General features: G+C 37.5%; 1 protein-coding gene across 1 annotated transcript in view; it reads right to left on the bottom strand.

Moving 5' to 3' along the window:
* GRXCR1 (glutaredoxin and cysteine rich domain containing 1) overlaps positions 1 to 21,050 on the bottom strand; it is a gene marked incomplete at both ends in the record, with an annotated part of 39,761 nt that overhangs the window by 4,943 nt on the left and 13,768 nt on the right. Inside the window, one exon of the mRNA XM_080632654.1 lies at positions 6,420 to 6,659. Coding sequence (XP_080488780.1) covers positions 6,420 to 6,659 — 240 coding nt within the window. The remainder of the gene's footprint in view (positions 1 to 6,419; positions 6,660 to 21,050) is intronic.

The raw sequence follows: 21,050 nt of genomic DNA, 5'->3' as shown, positions 1-21,050 counted from the left end.
TTGTCCTGATTCTTCTATTGAAATATGTTACGGATCATGGGTACTGAGTCTACCAACTTTGACATATGCATTAGGCTTTCTGTGTCCCCAGCAGAGCAGCTTTTAGCAGTCTATTGGCCCCTTTTACCTTTTTTTTTGCTGTCTAATCTTTTTCTGCTTGCACGCAGAACAGGCAATAGGAGTGATTGGCATTACAAAGTGAGGGTTTGCCAAGGCAGCCCACAGAGTATTTGCTCTGGGCCTGAGTACACTGCAGCAGCTTAAAAGAAAGCTTTCACTGCCCATCTAATGCAGAGACATTAAGAATTTGCAGCTTTATTGATGTAATTGCAGCACTGCAAATTACCTAAGCTAGACAAGCCCCAGTTTGCTACTGTTTAGGAAAGGATCTCTGAGGCAGCAGTTGGCAAAAACATTCCTGTGACTGCTGCTCCATGTGGCAGTGTTGCTGTATGATAACACTGACTGGCTTTTACAGCAGTATAATTAAAACTCTGACAGGTTTCCCATTATAGATTCATACTTTAAAGGATTTATATTTCAGATGACATTCACTTGGCCAGCAGTGTTACTTTCAAAGTGGAAAGCCTTGTTATTATCGTTTTAAAATTAAAAAACAAACATCCAAATGGCTATCAAAATTTTTAAGTGTTTCAGCATATCTTTTCAGATTAATGGCTGCCTCAAGTGAAATTTGCATAAAAGATACTTTGCAGAGGTTAACCTTGTTGGATCTGTGAATTTTAACATGGAGTCTATAATTAACAGAATAATTAAAGCAGCTGTTAAACAAGCCCATTAGCTGCTTTCTGACCAGAAAATGCTGACTTTCTTTTTCTTCCTGCATTGTGCTCAGCCACCGTTACCCACAAAGGGATGTGAAACATTAAAGAGTCTGTCCCCTCTAAGACACACATAGGGAGCATGATGGACAGTGGCCATAATGGTTAGAGAAGCAGGAGGGAGAATTGAATTTTCAGTTTTGTTAACCTGTTAAATTTCAAACTTAAGCCTGTGAATCTTTACCTACTCCCTTCAATAGCTCCCTATCTTTGTGGAGGAGCCCAGGAGCTGTGATCAGGTCTTCAACCTTGTTTTTTGCAAGGAAATGCCAAATCACTCAACACATTTTTAGATCATTTTCATTCTTCAAAATATTTTCACAGTTTTCTCTTGATAACGTTCAGAAATCAACATAGTATTTCAGGTATTATCGCACTAATTGCAGAACTAGGACAAATGCAAAGTCCACTACATTTCCTACTGCCCCAGCCCTGTCCTGTCAGCAAACCTGTCTGTTGCTCACCTGTCTTGGATGTAACCCATTACAATGATGTAATTCTTCATCAAGGAATACACATAGATAGATACATGGCTCTGCATTTGGCTGTACTAGAATACAGAATGATTATTTTGGGAAGCAGTCTCTCTTCCACATCTTTTTTTCTATACAGGTAAAAATTAACGTGTCACTGGGACATCTCTTTTGTGCACACGCTTGCTCTGTGTCCCTTATTTCCTAAAAAACAAACTTTGGCTAAGTATACAGGCAAGACCTCTTGCTAAGGCATCAGAATGTAATCACACATCTTACCACCACTGGACCTGCCATGTTTTTTCTCTGTGGGTTACCAAGGAGACAGGCTCTACATACACCCCTGGTTTTGCCCAGAGCTCATCAACCTACACCACTACACCTCCCACAGCAAGGTTCCCCTTGGTCACACACACATGGGCATGACTAAATGCCTGGAAATCTGTCCATTAACTGAGAAAATTAACACTGCAGTGTAGTACCAGTACCAGAAATGTTGGATTTGATATGGAAAGAATCTAAATAAAGAGCTGTCAGACGAATTGAACCCTGCTGTTCCTGAAAAGTTAAACTGCAAAATGGAGAAAACACATGGGAAAATGCTAGGTGACTCGTTGCAATAATTACATCATAGCTCTACGGACACAAAGTGATTTCTATCCACCCCACCAACTGAACACCAGGAGAATGTGTTTACTCTGACAAAACCTGGAGGCAACTGAGAGCTACTAATTATATATGGCCACTGGTGAGCAGCAAAAATAAACTTATAAATAATATATATAATAATTTTTGTATAACTAAAAATATGTTACACAGATATTTTCTAAAAGTCAGTTACAAAAATAGCTTCATCATTCCTGGGAAATAATCATAAGCAATGAATTAAAATAATTTTACTGTAAATCTCACACTGTTATGGATTCGTTACATCTGGGAAAACTAAATAGGAAACAGTTTCTTCAGGAAAAAAATATTGAATTCACATATATGAAAAAGATTCAAGTAGGTTTGTGTAGCAAGTGAACACCAGAGTTCAATCACGTATTCAAAGTGAAAATTAAAATAAATGTATTTAAAATCCATTATGCAGTGAGCTAACATGTTTATTAAGGATTACACTATTTGGCCTTTTTTATGTGCACCCATTTTCCAGCAGAATGGGTCTTTGCACAACATGAGCATTTAGCAGTCCTGAGTGCCTTTGTAAAAGCATAAATAAATGTTCCTTTTTTTTTTTTTTTTTTTCTCTGTATAGCTATTTTTTGGAAGTCACTTTTTATTCTGCTTTGGTGTCCCAGCAGATGGCATAATTCTATTTCAAATGGAAAAAGCCTCAGGTGAAAAGGAGGGATTAGATCAGCTGGTAAAGAGCATGCTGCAGAAAGAACCTGCAATTTCCTGACAGACTGATATTTAGACTGTGTGTGTCAAGAAATACCATAAGTCGATCCTAAAAATATGAGAAGATTTAAATACCTGCTGTACTTCATATTTAGCCTCTGTCATACTTTGCTTGACAGGGGCTAAATATGATTTTTCTATTGCTTCTGCCCAAGTTATGGGTTTGTTTCATTCCTCCTGTGCAGATAATGGTAAATTCCTCAGCACTGTGAAGATTTATCCACACAGCCTGCAGTGCTCTAGCAACCTTGTCCATGCTTCTAATAGCTTGGATACTGTACACTCTATCAGATGCACATATGCTGTGTTATGGTGCTTTTTTTACATTTATCTCATTAAAAATAATCTTGTTCCCTTTCAAAACTGTTCGTATTTTAATTAGGGGTTGTGTGTGGTTTTGTGGGTTTTTTATTCCTTATGACTCATCGAAAGGTGCATGGATGGCTTAATATAGATTCCCCTTTGTATTGCTATAGGCATACTCCTTCAGGGAGGGATTTGACAGAAAAAAATATTCAAAATTAAAAGAGAGAAAAAAATATTGGATTATTAATTTACCAACACACCAGGCTTCTGAACTTGTGTTGCATTTGCATATCAGAAGATAATAATCATAAAAAGCATTATAGAAATATCCACTGTTACCAATGAGACCAAATTCTGTAAATAGTTCTCAATTTCACTTTAATGAAACATAAGCTCAGCACATGTTCCAACCTACTTGCTGTGTTTGGAGTCACTGATGCACTGTCTTCTTAAGGTGCCAAATCCACCAGGCATTGACATATCTGGGGGATGAATAGTTCATTGCCAGACCTTCCCAATAAGCAGAGCTCCCCCATTCTTATTCCTTTTCCTAAATAGATGAATGCCAGTCTCTCTAGTGAAGGAAAAAATCTGCCATAAAATAATTGGATTTGTCACATTTACCAGAGTGTGTGAACACAAGTCCCTTGCCCATGCAAGTGTTCAAAACAGGAACTATTCAAAAATCTTTAGATGAGTCCCTTAGCGACATGATTTAGTGGTGGTCTTGGCAGTCCTAAAGTAATGGTTGGACCTGATGAGGTCTTTTCCAACCTAGTTGATCTTATGATTCTCTGACAGGTTCACTCTGGGGGTCTCCTTTCCCATCACCCTGACTGTGCTCCATTGGCAGCCCCCTGGGCTCACAATGAACTTGATTTTCCCATCCTGGTTCATCTTAACTAAAGCACATTAGAGAGCGGTGCTGTAGCAAGCAGCAGTGCTCCCCCAGTATGATGGTAGTTAGTGGAGAGCAGTGTAGGACAAATACCTTGTCTGCAAGCACAGGTCGGGGGCTCCCACACTGGCAAAGTTAAGGGCTGCTGCCATCCTGGCTGGCATCTCCTGGACTTCTCCATGCCCGCAAAGCAGATTCTCCACAAAAGTAGCACCTTTACATGGAGTAACTTTAATCTTCTCCTGGACCTACACGTCTGCTCCATTTAACTACAGTGTTCCTCATGGATTTAATGAAAAAGAAAAAAAAAGGGGGGGGGGGGGGAAGAGAGAGAGGAAGAAGAAAGAAACACTCCCCATGCATGATTTTCTTCCGTTATTTTTAGAAGATCAATACCTTTTGTTTTCTTGTGTTATACAGTGTGAATGCAGTTGCGGTGCTCTAATAAACGTCTGTAAACCAGAACACAAAATTCTTTTTTCATTTTTTTAACCTACAGGAGATAAAACCTCTTGACTACTGGGAAGCAGGTAGTTGGCCAACTAGATTTGTCTCTCCCACAGACAGTTACCTTCCTAACTCACTTGCTTTCTTTTCTATACTTCTTCAAAGAATCTAATACAATGCTAAGAGTTCTAACGAGATCGTTTTGCTTGTTACACTGTTGTTCCTCTGTTAAAAGACAAGTTTCCCATGATCTTATGCTTTAACGTTATAGCAGCCTTCCAGTATTTGAAGGGGGGCTATAGGGATGCTGGGGATGGACTATTCATTAGGGACTGTAGTGATAGGACAAGGGGTAACGGGTTCAAACTTAAACAGGGGAAGTTTAGATTGGATATAAGGCAGAAATTCTTTACTGTGAGGGTGGTGAGGCACTGGAATGGGTTGCCCAAGGAAGCTGTGAATTCTCCATCCCTGGCGGTGTTCAAGACCAGGTTGGACAGAGCCTTGGGTGATCATGGTTTAGTGTGGGGTGTCCCTTCCCAAGGCAGGGGGGTTGGAACTAGATGATCTTAAGGTCCTTTCCAACCCTAACTATTCTATGATTCTATGATGATTCTATGATCTACGGAAAAAAAAAAAGGAGAAGCAGTGAATTAATGGGCCATCTATCATACCAAAACGACTGTAACCAGGTTTCCCCTACAGCTGAGCAAATAATTTATTCAATCCATTTCAGTATTTAACTGAATTCTTTTGACAAATTGATCACTCACAGAGATTTTCTTAGTCAGTCATAATTCATTACTTTTATTTTTAACATTATAATTAGGTGTGTGAATCTTGGTCTGAATCCTGCTGAATTTTAAGCTGCTTTTGAATAAAGCACTTCTGCTCCTCCTGCGAAACTCTCCAACTCAGGGGTTTGATAAAAGTATCTTCTATTATGAAGTAAAATTTACTGTCTGCTATTATCCTGCACATAGGTGATTTTGCAGTTGCTGTAGCAGTCTGATGAGCCCTGTTACAGCAAATGCATTTGTTATGGTGCTCAAAAAGCCTGCTTCATGCAGAGCACGTAAAGAGCTAAGAAGGAGATGGGAAGAAAGGAGAGAAAGGATATTTGAGTGTTTATACAGGCCCAATATCAATTAGGGCTGATCATTGATTACATTTCATTTCTTTACTTAACTCTTTTGTGAAAATGAAAGTGCTAAGCGATACAAACACAATAACCCCACTGTGTTTAAATATAGTTTGCCTTCACAAATCACAGTCTCACTGTTGGAGCTAATTGCTAGTTCTTTACTGCTTTCCAGAATCTTTTTCTTCTAAACTCCGATTTTTTTCAGTTTCTGAGAAATGCATTTCGAAAGTACAGGCTGGCCTTAATGGAAAGGTAACTCCAAATATCAAAAAGCTTTTATACCCAGAGTACCAGAGACCAAACTTGGACTATCCATTTGGAGTTTATGTCTGGTGACAGGACAGAGTTGGGTTGCTTTTTATCTCTTACTGCTAGACTTTTCTAAAAGGAAGTAGTGATCAATTCGGTATTGAAAACAATGTTCAGCTGATTACAGATCCTCATACAGACTAGATCATAAAATTCACTATGTGCTTCAGGTCTGACTCCTCAGCTGTTAGTTTCATATTCACAAGAGATATTACTAAATAACAGGCTTATGCTATATGCATCAATCTTACATACAAGTTCCCATAAGGGGAAGAAAAAATAAAATCTATTTCTCTAGATTTTCAGTTTCAGCTACAAAGATAAGGTATTACTGAAGAAACATGGGACAGCTTAGATTGTGTTACTGACTCTTATTCTCTTTCTGATAGCTTCTCTTGGGTTATCTATTGCATCTTCAGGTCAAACCTATCAGTGTGGATCTGTGCAGCACATACCCCAAAGGGATCTCAGTCTTTGATTGTCCCCATCATTCCAGCATTGCAAGCAATTTACCAAAAGCCCTGTTTCTAATTCATCAAGATTTTTATCTGTTCTTGCAAACTGCAGAATAAAACATAGGCTTATGCTTTACTTACCCCAAGATAATGGCCATCAATAAACACTACAGGGAGAGAGGGAACTTCACAGACCCTCCTACATCTTTCGTCTAGTTCTTTTCCATAATCACTGTTCAGAGCAATGTTTTTTTCTTCAAATTTAACTCTGTGATTTTGGAAGATCTTTCTAACCAGTTCACATCGTTCAAAAGTGGTTCTCACCACACGAAGGCTGGTAGTATAAATCACTATGCGGCCAAACTCCAGCACTGTTGATACCTGTAAAAAAAAAAGGTTCCCATTACATTAAGATGTTAATAACTTCCAAGTATTAAAAAAAATTAATTTCAATTATTATTTAAGAAAAAAAAATTGCATCTTGAAAACACAATCCAACATTCTACTTTTTCCAAATGTAAACATGGAAGGGGAGGAATTAAGTTCTTGCAGTGACCAACTTAAGGCAATTTAAGCCATTTCTGTAAGCAAGATGCAACTTTACTTCTGTTGGAAAGTTTTGGAGATGGTGAATCAAGTTAAACATTTTCAAAAAAAAGATATATTTTAGATCCTGGCAGAATTTGAAATGTGAATAAATCATCACAGTTTTGTTGATGCCTGATTTTGTTGTAACAGTGACTCATGTTTCCACAAACACAGTCTAGTGGTACCCAGACCAAGTCAAAACTTGCTAGCTCAGGTGCTGTTGACAGCCTCCTTTAAGCAAGGGTGGGAGTGTAAGTCTAAACCTCATCACATCTATAAGCCACCGTTGACTTAGAACACTTTAGGTCTCTCCACTCTAAACTAGATTATGACTGCAGAGGAGACAGTCATATCCCTAATTTTTAGCACAGATCCACATCAAGTTACTCTAACATCCAACAAACAATAAGAAAAATGTACGTTTTGTGAATATTCAGCTTCTGATTCAAAGCCTACAGCAGCTAGAGAAGGCAGTTCCTTTGGCTGTGAAAAGTTTCATACTACAATTCAGTTCAGTTTTCACTTTTTACCCACTTCTTTGCACATAAAATTTTTGCTCCATCTTTTCTTTCTGGGATGAAAACAATTATGGAGTGTAAACATTGCAGGAATTCGTTTGGCCAAGAGAGTGGTATTTTTTCAAACAGCGTGAGAATTATTGTCTTAAACAAAGATATTATGTTCAGAAAAATAGCTAAAACTCTAGCTTTTTAAAAAGACATTTTCAAGCTTTTCAAATTATCCATTACATTCACCAACTGATATTTAATTATTTCAGCAGTATTTCAGGAGTAAAACCACAACTTAGACAATAAAAAGCAAAGATACCTGTACTGCCTGTAGCAGCCTATAGAAAACAAACCTTGATGGATGAAGAGATAATTTTTGAACTATGCCATGTAATAACCGTAAAGACACAGTTGCAATATTGGGCAGACACCGTTGCAGATTTTGCCTCATAACAAAGTCATTATTTATCTTACTAAAAAAAAAAAAAAAATTTCAAAAAGCATATTCTGCTTAGAAAGGTGTTTACAAGGTTTGACATACAGCAAAGAGTTCTTAGGAAAAACAGTTGTATTTCACAGCTCATTTATAGATCACTGGAAGTGTATATGCAAACATATGTAATGTAATGGCTTTCCAACTCCCATTCTGGAAGGAAGCATGTTGTGATAGGTCAGTATTTTTTTCTCTTTGAATGGATGCAAAAATCCAGTTTAACAAATGGTATAAAAAAGGGGGGCTGCTTTTCTCCTCTTTGGAGTGAAAATACATTTTGAAGTACAAAACTATTCAACTGGATGGAAATTCTGTTTATTCCCAGACACCAGAGGCTGGCAGCATAGATACAGACAGTCATTATCTAGTGAAGCATCAGGGCTGTGGTGTCTCTGCAGCATACAAATAAGCAGCTGAAGAGATGGAAAAATGGAAAGTTGTAAAGTGATCTGGAAAGATATCAAGTGGAAGGTGTGTACGCAGAGTCACTTTTATGTTTATTCCTTTGTTTTTCCTCATGTGGCAGTGGAGAAATATCCTTGTTTCCCCTGTGAAGAAACATCAAGCACACAGACTAAATTATTCTTTAGGGAAATTTTAGTAAACACCTGTTCTCTCTCCTACAAATGCACAGAACTTGTCCTTGGTAGGATTTCATCATACCAGGAAAACCCTTCCTGTCACCTGCCTGGAACCACACTGGTAATTAAAAATAGGAGTCAAGACAGATTTACAAGGGGGTTTATTAATGAAAATCTATACTAATTTTTATTTGGCTACCCAACTCACTGGCTACAGCTTGTAATATTCAGTTACTAGAATACACCTGTGAAGTAAATCAATAGAATAATGTTTGAACACTGTGCTCTTCCCAGGTTGTGCAATTCCTGTGGCAAAAACATAACAAATGACAAGCTGTGTAAACAAATGAATAGAAAGATATCGTAGAAAATTAACTTAGACAATTTTGCATAACAAGCTTCAAATCAGAATAATCTCATGTAACTCACAAATACACATAAAATTTTAGCTGAAGTTCAGCAGAGGGTAATTTTCTGGTTAGTGAGCATGAAAAAGCTTTACTTAGGCTGCAGAACAAAAGATTGGAGCAACTGACCACTTTCTCACATTTCCTCCAAGTGGGATTCTCACTAAAACCTGAAGCTTACAGATACTGTTTGGCCTGATGTGGCAACTTTTGTGTCAGATTCAGAAAACCCCATGCACATGGGCCTAGAACATGCCTCAGAGAAAGCATCCATGTAGAAAGGCTGCCAAGGAAGGATAAAGATTTCATAGGGAAATAAAGTTGCTTTAGTAATAATCCTCTACAACATTCACAGGTCTTATTTTAACAGTGATATCATCTCCCCAAAGGTCCAAATGCAATATTTGTTTCACTACATCAGCCTGCAGAGCTTGTATTTTGCTTGGGAGCATCAAGCAGTCAGCAATAGCAGTAGCATGACCAGCATCACTTCATGGCACAGATGTCACTCTCAGTACTTCGGCACAGCTGCCCTTTTTTGATCAGTTCAGAGAGAAAAAAGTAATTGTTTTATCATTTCAAGTCAGTTCAAGGCTGAACATGGGAATACATGAGAAAAGATCTTTCTTATTTTGCAGCTGACTCAGTCTTTTCCCAGACTTCTCTACCAAGTGGATCAGGGCTTCTGCAAATGAGGAGTTAGTTACACTTTGGTGCACAACTGGGGGAAATCTATCCCTCTGCCATCCCACTGGCATCCATCTGACATGGTTGCGATTAATTGTAATCATTAACTGAGCAAATCTTCTGCAAAAAGTATGAGGGATGTCATCCCATGAGGCTAAATACATGAGCTTAGTATCAAGAGATGCCACAGAACAAAGGAAGAAATTGCTGGTGAAATAGAGAAAGCTCCATAGAGAGAGCAGGTAAGCAAGAAAATGGAGGGATGCAAGGGACTTGAAAACGGTGAAAAAGTCAGAAATAACAAAAAATATATAATAAACCAAAACCTGATACGTCAGGATACTGACAAAGGAAGAGTGGTACAAAGCAGGTGTGTAAACAAACCGATTAAAAATATAACAAAAAAGAGACAGTCAAACAAAACAAGGTAAATGGTAAAGCAGAGAAGGTCACTGAAATATGACATCTCTTTTTAAAAGAAATCCTGGTAGTCAGTGTAAGTGTCCAACAACAAATATGTGAATCTCCAAGTGGTTTTAATATTTTGGAATATTTTTTAAGAAAGCTTTGTGTATTACTGGAGCTGCAGAAATATGAAATATGTGGGAATTTTACTCCTAAAATATGTGCTTCAGAATTTACCTTTTCTTTATTAGCTGTCATGACAATAATAACAGTCCTCTCAGCAGCTTTGAAAATATACTGTAACAGTCAGGTGTTTCCATGGTGCTTTTGAAAGCCAGGTGAATATGTATGCCATTAAGCTCTCATGGACGTCACTGGGTTCAGATCTTCCCCACTGTATTCTATCCTTAGCTTCTGGATCCAGCTGCAACTGAAGTAGCAGCAACAACAGTTTGTGTTTCTGTCTTTGTTCCATAACTACTCTTGCTCTGTCCTGTCCACCTAGCTTGAGAAGTTCTCTCTCACACTTCTATTTCTGAGGGGAATTTATAAAATTAATTACTGAATAATAATACTAGATAATTGCTTCAGCATGTCTGACACGAATTGCTTTCCCAAGGCTATAGATTTTCTTTAATATCTTTCTTGGTATTTTTGTATCTGCCTTGCTGACTTTGGGTGGCTCTTTATCTTTGGAACAGAACTCATAACATGGATATTTTCACAGCACAGCTAAGAGCTGGCCAAATTCAGACCAGAGGAAGCGGTCCAAGCCAATGCTTTTCTACTCGTGGTGTAAGGACCACTGCTGGACCCTGGGGCATTAAAAGGTTGCTCATGAAACAGCAGTAACATTTTGTTTTTGAAAACCTTTGTATACGACCATGTCTGCAAGCAAGTAGGCAGACAAGCCCAGCAGTAAGAATACTCATGACGTTAGCCTTTATTTTGTTGCAAATGAAAACTATGACAACACCACTGCAAAAGTAACCATGGTCTATTTGTTTTTCAAATCTTCTCTCCGAGTAGAAGGCATAAACATATTTTTTTACCTCATTGCTGTGAAAAGAATAGCTATTTACCATCATATTCATGTATAGTTTTTCAATAATGACATCATTCAAATTTACAATTGGTTCTTTCAAAGTACAAAGTAAAAATGAAAGAAAAAAAAAAATCCACCACCAAACCCACTCTATACATTATATTCATTATATGAGCAACTGTATTCTAGCAAAAGCAGAATGTTTTTCTGCTAATAATAACGGGCTGGTATAGTGCTTCCACAAATCTGAAATGTTAACACTGACTTGTATCACATATGAGATTTGTATAGGTTTTTACTATGTTCGGATATAACATTCAACTTAATGTTATTCATGCGGTAGCGAATTGCTTCTGTGACCTAAATTAATGGCTGATCTGTCCTTGTCTGTCTCAGAATATCATCTTTCAACATCCCAGACTGTCCTACTGAAATACGTACCCCTTGGCTCTGTAATTAGATACTATCAGACTGGAAGAAGTATCTGCTGTCCGCTAAGTAGGCTGAGGCAGAAATTACAATCCCTGTTCCAGAGATACTTCAGTGAAAAAATGCAGCATTCATGATCCAGAGAAAATGTGAAAATGTTAAGCAAGAGGAAACAAGAATATATATACATATGTGTGCATACATATATATGTTTATGTAGCCCTGCAGTTGTAGAAGCTCTGAATTAAGCTGCTCACTTCATAATCAGTATTTTATAGCGTATAGCTTATAGTTTGAATTAGTACTGGCAACTGAGTGGCAAGAAGAATTATTGTCTAACACTAATTTTCTGACCACAGTCTGGTTTGGACTTTTAATTTTCCACTCAGAAACAGAAGGGAAGAAAACAGCTATGACTTTCTTGTTGAAGAACTTCTGCAGTGGAAAAAAAAACCACATTAAATCAATTTGAACTTTTCATTTCTGCAAGGTTGAAAAGCTTTTACTAGCTTCTGAGTTTTAAAAGGCTTTCAAATTGTATACTGAAAGTAATGAATATGTTATGGAAGATAATTTTCAATTAAAAAGCTATCAGCAAAATGTATCCATTTTTTTCTACATGACACTTCATCAGAACATACATTTTCCAAAATGTATAGCTTTTAATGAAATGTATACTTTTCACCATGTCACTGTTTAGATGAAAATGGGCAACATTCTTTGAAATAAATGTCTGGAGACTGGAGGTTTGTGTTCTAGCAAAAACTATGATATTTGCTATCACAATACCATCGTACAATGATAATGGAGTTGTGAACCAGTCCCTTCTGTCTGTCATTGCTGGTTGCCTGGTTCAAGTTAAAGGTTCACTGGCATTTTTCAGCAAGAATTGATTCACTTGCCAGAAGACCTCTTCCAACAAACAGACTTTATCAACCAAAGTAAAATATTTTTCTTTGGCAGGTGAGATCTGTGTACACATACAGGAGGAACTGCAGTCCCCAGCCGCAGTGTGCACTCAGTACAAAATCACATTCCCTTCTACTCAACTGTTTGCAGTTCCCACTCTCCGTGGGCTCTGACGCAGCAAATGGCAATGCATAGTTAAATTCAAGCACTTTCTTGAGTGCTTTATTACGTTAGGTCCTGTTTGCATTGTGTTCAAGCATCTGGCATTATATCAATATTTATGAATATTCAGAACTTGAACTATACTAAATTCAGAAAACTGTGCATATCAGCAAAGCTCAGTGGAATAAAGACTAATTTCTGCAACAGTGCAAGTCATATACTGATGTTACCTTCTCTTAAATGCATCACTTCAAAAACACTACACTTTATCTTATCCAGTTTTGGTAGCTACAGGGACCGTAACTGTAGGACTTGGTGTCTACAATGGAATGGTATCACCAGTTATCATCCTCATAACCATCAGCAAGCTCGGAAAGTCTATCAATGCCCATTTACAGCTGAGAGCATCAAGAGCTGCACTCCTAAACAAGGTAGCCAAAGAGTCTGGGACACTCCCAAATAAAGATATTAGTTTTGCTTTCCCTAAGAAAGCAGTCAGGTCACATTATTTTTCAGCTTTTAAAACAGCACAAATACTCATGTGCCTGTGTTCTGGCACTCATCTCCTCCACAAAGAACATCCTAGGAATATATAATTTTCCAAAAACTGCATAGGAGCCCAGGCTCCTCTGCTGAATCAAGGGTTCCAACTCAGGGAATGTTCCATATCATCCAATTTCATAGGGATGGATAACTGAGGAGCTGGTCACAGTTATACAGAAAGGATGTGATCCTGGAAGAACCTGAATTCTTTGATCTTCTAACTCCTGGGCAACTCTTGTCTCTTGTACCCACACAATTGCCACACACTGCTGATTGTAAAATAGCAGTTTTACCTCAAGGTTGGCATCCTCAAAATTGTTCATCAGCTGAAGCATAAAAAAATACAGGATATCATTTTACCTGGGACATTTGTATTACATATTCATATACATCTGTAATTAATTCATACTTTTCAGGCTATATCAATTTGGGGGGTGTTTAGATGAAAACAACAAAAATAGCAATAATATTGCATGTGATATTTACCTTTCATCCTAAAATCACTTGATTGAACAGTAAAAAAAAAAAAAAAAAAAAAGAAATCAGAAGGAGAGCTTTCCATGCTCTAACACCATGTGCATGTGTGCTATTAACCTTTCTGTTCTTCAGATAATACAGTGTAACATCATACCTTTTTTTCTGCCTCTGCAGGCTTTCCCACATATCTTCTGGCTCAGATCGCCATTCAGGGGGTGTCAGTGTTTTCATTTCAAAGCAGATAAAATACTTACAATACCAGAGCAAAGGACTACAGGGCATTACCCTGCCTCTCCCTGCTCTTTGTAATGTTTCAGCTATCAGCAGGTTCAGAAAGTACAAAGACTGCAGCTGAGCTTGTCTCCAACGTCCTTATTACTGTTCATCCAGCACACACCCATACAACCATGCTACATCCTGCTCTCAGTTGACCAGAGCTCAGATAAGAGAACAGGTTATCTCCCTTGGGTTCATGGTCTCTGATAGACCCTGATGCCTCTTCTTCATAGACTTTCTAAAGTCAAACTGCCTGCTACAGGTGTGGCACTGACTCTTGGGGAAATAGTAGCTCCTGTTCAATGAGGCACAGCTGTGCTGTGGAATTCAGCCAGGGAAAAATTTATTACAGTATTCAAATGTGTCAAAAGAAGATCCATACCTAATTGGATTTTACTTACCAAGCACTGGAAGAACTGTCAGTATTTTCTTATTAGTTTATTTATGCCATTCTTCATACGATAGCAATAAGTAAAACTTTTGAAAATCAGGAGCAAAAGATAATTCTGTGACCAATCCTAAACTAGTCTACAATTGTCCCAGGAAGAAACAACACTGTGATATAATGCTTGTTATTCTCTTCCTTGCTCGCTCTTTAATTCTCTTTTCATATTTAACCATCTCCAATAAGTTCTTCCCAGACTAAAAAGGGCAAGTTTCTCTAGGAAGACCCTTGGAAATGCTACATAGGTTTGTAAGAAAGGAGAAGCTTTTCTTTGTTGTGCAAGGAAACTGTCACAAAGACACAAGGGGAAGAAGAAAGAGCTACTGAAAATCATAGAATCATAGAATAGTTTGGGTTGGAAGGGACCTTCAAAGGTCATCTAGTCCAAATGAGGAGGTTTTGTCTTCTGCGGTTTACATGAGGCACTAGAAGCTGTTTGAAAAAGAAGTGTCCAACATTCTTGTTTCACATCATGCAGATCTTTGAATTGTTCCTGTATTCAGCAGAAGAGGCCTGAAAATGGGTAAGTTGTGTTTCTGTCTTCCATACCTTACGGTCTTTGTCAGATTAGTAGATATCATCTTTCTTTTTCTTTCCAAAGGAAATATAATGACTTAGAAGAAGTGGTAGTGTATTTCTGATCCCTGAAGTATCTTATGCTACATAGTTAGCACAGTAATGCATTTTATAGCTGATAAAAGGTAAGCATTTAGAGGATCAAACCACATCTCAGTGAAGTGTTATCTTTCTTATTCCTTTTTATGATGCAACCAATTGCATCTATTCATGGAGAACAGTAAAAAAAATATTACAGCAAAGAGTAATACTGGCCAAAATATCATTCTGGAAAAAACAGATATCACAAAATTGCCAAAATTTGGTCTCCCTTTTTTAATTTCCATGAAAAGCCTTCCAACACAGTCCTGGTGTGTTGTGAAAAGCTTTCAAATGACACACTTCTCATTAAATGCTGTTTATGTATCTATTAATGTAACTGCCTAAAATGTTGTTTATAATTGAAATATAACTTACAGTGTTAATTTACAAAATGCTGTTGCATTGTCCTTAAAATGCAGTTGAAAAATCTTTCTCAGGTAGTCCAGTGATGAAGCATGGATATTTATTACTTAATTGACTTTATTTCAGTTTTTCATTATGTAAAAATAATGAGATCTCTGTGATGCGCTTGGCTAGAATCTTCGTTCCCTCTCATCAGCCTTACAAAGACACCAAGAAGAATGCAATTTTAGGAAGCACAAAGCAAATAGCAATAAAATATTAGAGACAGGCAAATGGTCCCATAGGTAATATTTTTACAGTTGGCCTGTATAAACTTTGGGCTGCTAATAACTTTGAAACTGCCACTACCATTACAAAGAAAATTCTTATGATTCTGTCCATATCTGAAAAATCTGACACATAATTCATCACTTTTCTTAACAGCAATAGCCAGAGAAACTGATTTCAGAAAGTGTTCATAAACCAGTGCAATAACCATGCAAAAATAATGTGCAATTATTTTTTTAGGACAGGCAGATTCAGTTCTTTCTTTGCCGTTTGCACAGGAAACTCTCAGTGCAATTTTAAGGCAGCAGTCAGGAAATATCTAAACCAAGTTTCAGCAAGGTATATAACTTTCCCGTTCATTTGCAAAGCGTGCTGTGGGATCTTACACCAAAATAGACAGTTGAAACTTGATATGCTATCTTTCAGTGTTATGATCTTGCCTACAAAATATGTCTCTGGAGACATATATTCCTTGGATTAAGTAGTTCTTAAAATCAGGATTTTGGTGTTGTCCGATTGCTTTAGGGGTTTTTTGAGCATATCAATCATTACAAGTCATGGAAAGCATTACTCTGTGATGATTATTTTACATCAATTAATTTGTCTAATGATACAGATACATTTGGAGGATTTTAGCTAGTTCAAATTGATAACCAAGATTCAGCTATGTAAAAGTAAATGTGATGGAGGGAATACTTTGCAATTTGTGAGGCATTCATTAAAGAAAGTGAATGAAACAGCAGGATTTCCTAGAATACACTATGGAAAGCAAAAGTATTTGTCACTAAGAAGGTTGACTGGAATTACAGTGATCTTCTGTGCCTTGGACCACAATTCCTTGGGCACACATCAGTGATAATTCACCTGGATAAAGTTGCATGGGAGTTCCTGCTTGTATGCATTTTACCAAATACAGTGTTTGCTTGTCAGGTGAGCAAAGTGTCCTCAAACCACATGGGAAGTACACTTGCTTCTCCTAATACTGGTCTTTGTCTTCACTGAGAGCTTGATTGCTTCTGAGCCTTCAGTGGCAGGGCCACAGCACAGCCCAGTCTTGTTCTTTCATCTCTTAGCTCACTAATTGTAGTATCAGCTCTGAAATCAGCTAATGGGGAAAAGGGAGAGTAAAGAAAGTTAAAAATTGCTCTGATGCTACTCATTAAATATCCTGTTACCCTCCTTTTCCCTCATCAATTCATTTCAGAGTAACAAGATTTCTTATGCAAGAGGAAATGTGCTAGATTACTTATAAACACAGCATTTGCAAAATGGCTCTTTTGAGCCAATGACCAACACTGACCTATAAGACTTTCTCTTAGGCAGAACAAACTCAGGTTTTCAGTGGAGAAATGCTGCTGTTTATAATAGTTTTCACTTTTCACAGATGTTTTACAGTATCTTTATTATGAAAACACTTCATACCTACCTTCACCTATAGAGAACACATCATGCAAACTTCAGCCAGCACCTGTCCTAACAATGAACCTTCTTTGGCAAGGGTTATTCCATATTTGCCCTCTGTGCCTACTCTCTGTTGAAAGACTGATTGTAGTGTGCTGCAACCTGGCATCCAACCACGGAAACAATTGTTTTCTACAGGTGCGGCGTTAGTAGAAGAGTTATAAGCTAATTTTGCTGATGTTTGACTATCTGCTATGTTTGATAAATGGCTTTCAGTTGAACAACGTGAGTGACAACATAAACAGCTTCGCTTTGTTTGATGTAATTGCTGGACTAGGAAATGGAAAACTATACTTCTGAAAAACTGTGTTACAGTGTTACAGGATATATAATCTCTCTGATTTGCTGCTTGGGTCCTTGAATGCATAAAACAAATACTAATTAGAAATGCTTATTAAATTTTTGTATCACCTATTAAGAAATAGGCTGTGCCATATGAGGAGCTTATTTCAGGAAAATTACACGGTAAAAACTGCAAAAATTTTGCAAAACTTCAAATTCCCTTGTGGTCAAGACTGAAGTTCTGGTGGAAAATTATGCTACAGTTTGTTCTTCTGGCTAAAACAAAGTAGGGAGAAAATTCTCCATAGATGTGGTTAACATACAGGTATTTTTAAGTTGTAATCAAAAGAATGAACAAAAGGATTATTCTTAGTTTGGTCACCAACAAGTGTTGTTGCAGTGGAGTGTAAAAAACAGGCTATGTCTTCCCATTCACTTGGCTTTGCCAAACCTTCTGACTTCAAGCTATAATTCAAACCTCATGTTTCCCTAGTCCTTTTTTCTTTCTCTTTACTTCAGAGAACTGATTGGATTGCAGACTAAGATTTCCTACCCCTCCAGCAAACCTGTTTACTCTTCATCTCTCTTCCAGGTCAAAGTAATCTCTCAGGACTTTAACATGCAGTTTTCCCCAGGCTTCCAGGAGAGATTTGTACTTCTTCCAACACCACCAGCATGCAGAAGCCTTCCTTCTGTCTCTCGCTTTCTGCTTTATTCTCTTAAGACAGAGTTCTTCACTGCCACACTTGATGTTTCTGGCAGCTATTGAGGAACTGATTTAAGTGCAGCCCTTATCTTTTCATAAGATTTACATAAGGTCAGAGTTAGAAGCCTGCGCTGCCCAAGGAAGACAAGAATAACTGGGAGATAGAGATGTCCATGGTGCCACCACAAAAGTAGCCAGTGTCTCCACCCTGTGTTTCAGTAGAGCTGAACATACAGTGAATCAGCCAAAATGGAACAGAAGCCCACCAGAGAACCCACAACACTAATCTGATAGACATTCACAAATCAAACCTAGAGGCATTTGCAGCAAACACAGTTTCTAGGTTTCTGGACATCTTACTCTCTGAAAGTGTCACACATATCTTATCCTTTCATATGAAGATCATGTGAATATTTTTGCATAAACTATGTGACCACTTGGAGGTGTTTTAGTTTAGGTCTAAATTTTGACCTGAACTTTCATTGCATATTAGACTAATTTTGGCTCTAGTAGCATGTCTAATGTATGCAGAACTAAGGGGATATATGTTTTAAATTAGCCCAGTGAGGGTTTATGATTGTGTTACATCAACAAGAAAAACAAGGAAAGAAAAAAGCTAAATTTCTCCTTTGGCTGCCTGCAGCTGTTTACCTTGAGATAGTTTTATGAAGACTCTGATCACAGAACAGCAGCATAACAGTTTATGCAATGTGCCTTTGACATAACAAAGATGCAGGCATTTTAAAATGTCCAGAAAATCAGAAATTCAAACAAAATTTGAACATAAAAATGGTAGATTCACAATTTATCATCCCTACCCATTTTCTGTGGCTACTAAAAGACAGCATGAAGCTAGTCAGAGAACAGGCAAATCGGGAGGTCATTGTTACTTCTCCAACGTACCTTGCAAACAGAAATTAATTCATGTAAGGAAAGAAAAAAACAAAACAAGTATATCACCTAAAGAAATGCTGCTGTCAGTAAATTAAAAATGTATGGCTTGAGCTGCATAGCATCTGCTTGCCTAAAGCTATGTCTGTAAATAGTGTAGAAGACCAGAGAACTGAAACAACGGATAGCAGATGGGTCATGAAAAGAATGTTGGTATTAATTATACAATTCCAAACAATGCGCAAGCCCTGGAAAGCTGAGAATAAGTCTCTATTCTTAGAAGTTTTGTCTTCCATTTAATTTCCTGTTGCTTAACAGTAGTGAATTACAACCTAGTGATAACAGTTAGATGTAGGAGTATGAACAATAATTATTATTCAACATTTGATTAGTGTTTATTTCACTTCTATCTCTTTAGCAAGAGTGAGAAATAGACTCAGTAAAATGAGAATCAAACTTCAATAAAATGGAACTTTAAAGTTTAAAAATTTTCAATTTTTGCATTCATTTTTTCTGGGCCTTCCTGTTTTCTGGTTCTACTCAAAACAAAAGGAAGTCTGGAAATAAAAGAAGAGAGCACGTAGGTCGAGTTGAAAGAGTTATGACTAGCACTGGTCACTTACCCAAAAAGAACTGTTAAGTACATCTAGACTTGCTATATTTCTATGAAACACTTGAATAAGTGACTAGTTATTTTTCTTACTATCAGTTCAAATTTTAAGTCACATTAGGGCTTGCTTTTCAGTAATACAAATAGGATTTTTCAAATATGTTTAATTGTCTTGAGAGGAAATGTCCTGTTACACAGACTTTGGTGGTAGTTTTGCTATTTACTTATGTACCATTTCTCAGGATGTCACCCAGAATTATTAAAAAACAACAAAACCTCACACTACATTTGTCCTAAACAGCATCCTTAGCTGTGGGAGCCAAATCCTATTTTCTCTTGTTATAAGCAGCTTTTTCTTCTGCTTATCTATCACACTGTCCAGATGTTTGAATCTTTAGTTGCCTGTCTGGGGAGGATCACTGAGGAGCTGCTGTCCTCTTTGAGGTAAGGTACTTACTTGCTCGTAAGTAAGGATGGCTTTAGCCAGAAGTGAGCTAGAGGAGGACTTGCTGAGGGGGGCAGTTAAAGATAGAGGTGTTTGACAGATCATCTGCATGCTGGCCCCATCTGTCTGTAAAGACTGCTGCTTCACTCATCAAAACACTTCATACTGCAGAGAAACAGACTTGTGTTGATCAGCAGCAAATGGCTGTCATGAAAATTACTATACCTGCCCTAGCCCATTTCTCTTTAACTTGGCAGCAGCTTTGGAAAACCCTAGTGTTCTATGGCAGGCAGATAAAGGTTGTTTAAAAAAAACAAAGATTGCTATTTCTTCCCTCTTTTTCTCTTCTCTTTGATGAGACCCTCATTTGCACTTTCTAAAATACTCCCTATGTACCCTTATACTGCTAGAGACACTGACAGACGCGAATAATAATAATAAAAAAAAAATGGATCTCTGACTCAGTCATTTTACATTTAAACATAGCCAGGTGCAGTTTACTCATGCAGTGATCCCCTTTATAGTTCTCAAATGTCAATTACATTTTGGTTAATTAAAAGGCATTAGTGGTCTATGAAAGTGAATTCTAGTCTGTTGAGCTTATTACAAATGTGATTCATCATATAGACTGGTGAATAAAACATTTAGCTGGTGAGTTCCTGCTTATGATTTTACATGGCTCTTCCTTCTTTGACAGGCTATGCTTTGCATGGTGAATGGATCAGTTTTCCTGAGACTTACCTTCAGTATACCAGAATATCACAAGAAAGAGAACAAAAGTCCAAGAAAGAATGACTTCTGAATTATTTGCACCTGTACCGCAACTGGTGATTTTCTTAGTGTCAAAGATAATCAGCATATAAAAACTAGTGTTCAGGAAAGCCCATGTCAGTTAGATTTAACTCAGTTGAAAATCTACTGCATTTCCATTGGCAGATATTTCAGCCTTTCATCATGGATTAATTACACCTTAGAGTCAGTCTGGCTTATACAACAGAACTACTTCTGCTCACTCAGGATACAACTAAAGAAGGTAATAGCATGCATGATATAAGGTGCCATTCTCAACTGCAATTGCAGAAAAAGTTCAAAATTGCAATCCATTCTTCACAATTGATCTTCCTAAGAAATAAA

Source organism: Psittacula echo (assembly GCF_963264785.1).
Source record: "Psittacula echo genome assembly, chromosome: 1".
NCBI lineage: Eukaryota > Metazoa > Chordata > Aves > Psittaciformes > Psittacidae > Psittacula > Psittacula echo.
The sequence above is the reverse complement of the archived record's forward strand: the minus strand, read 5'-3'. Positions and strand labels throughout refer to the sequence as shown.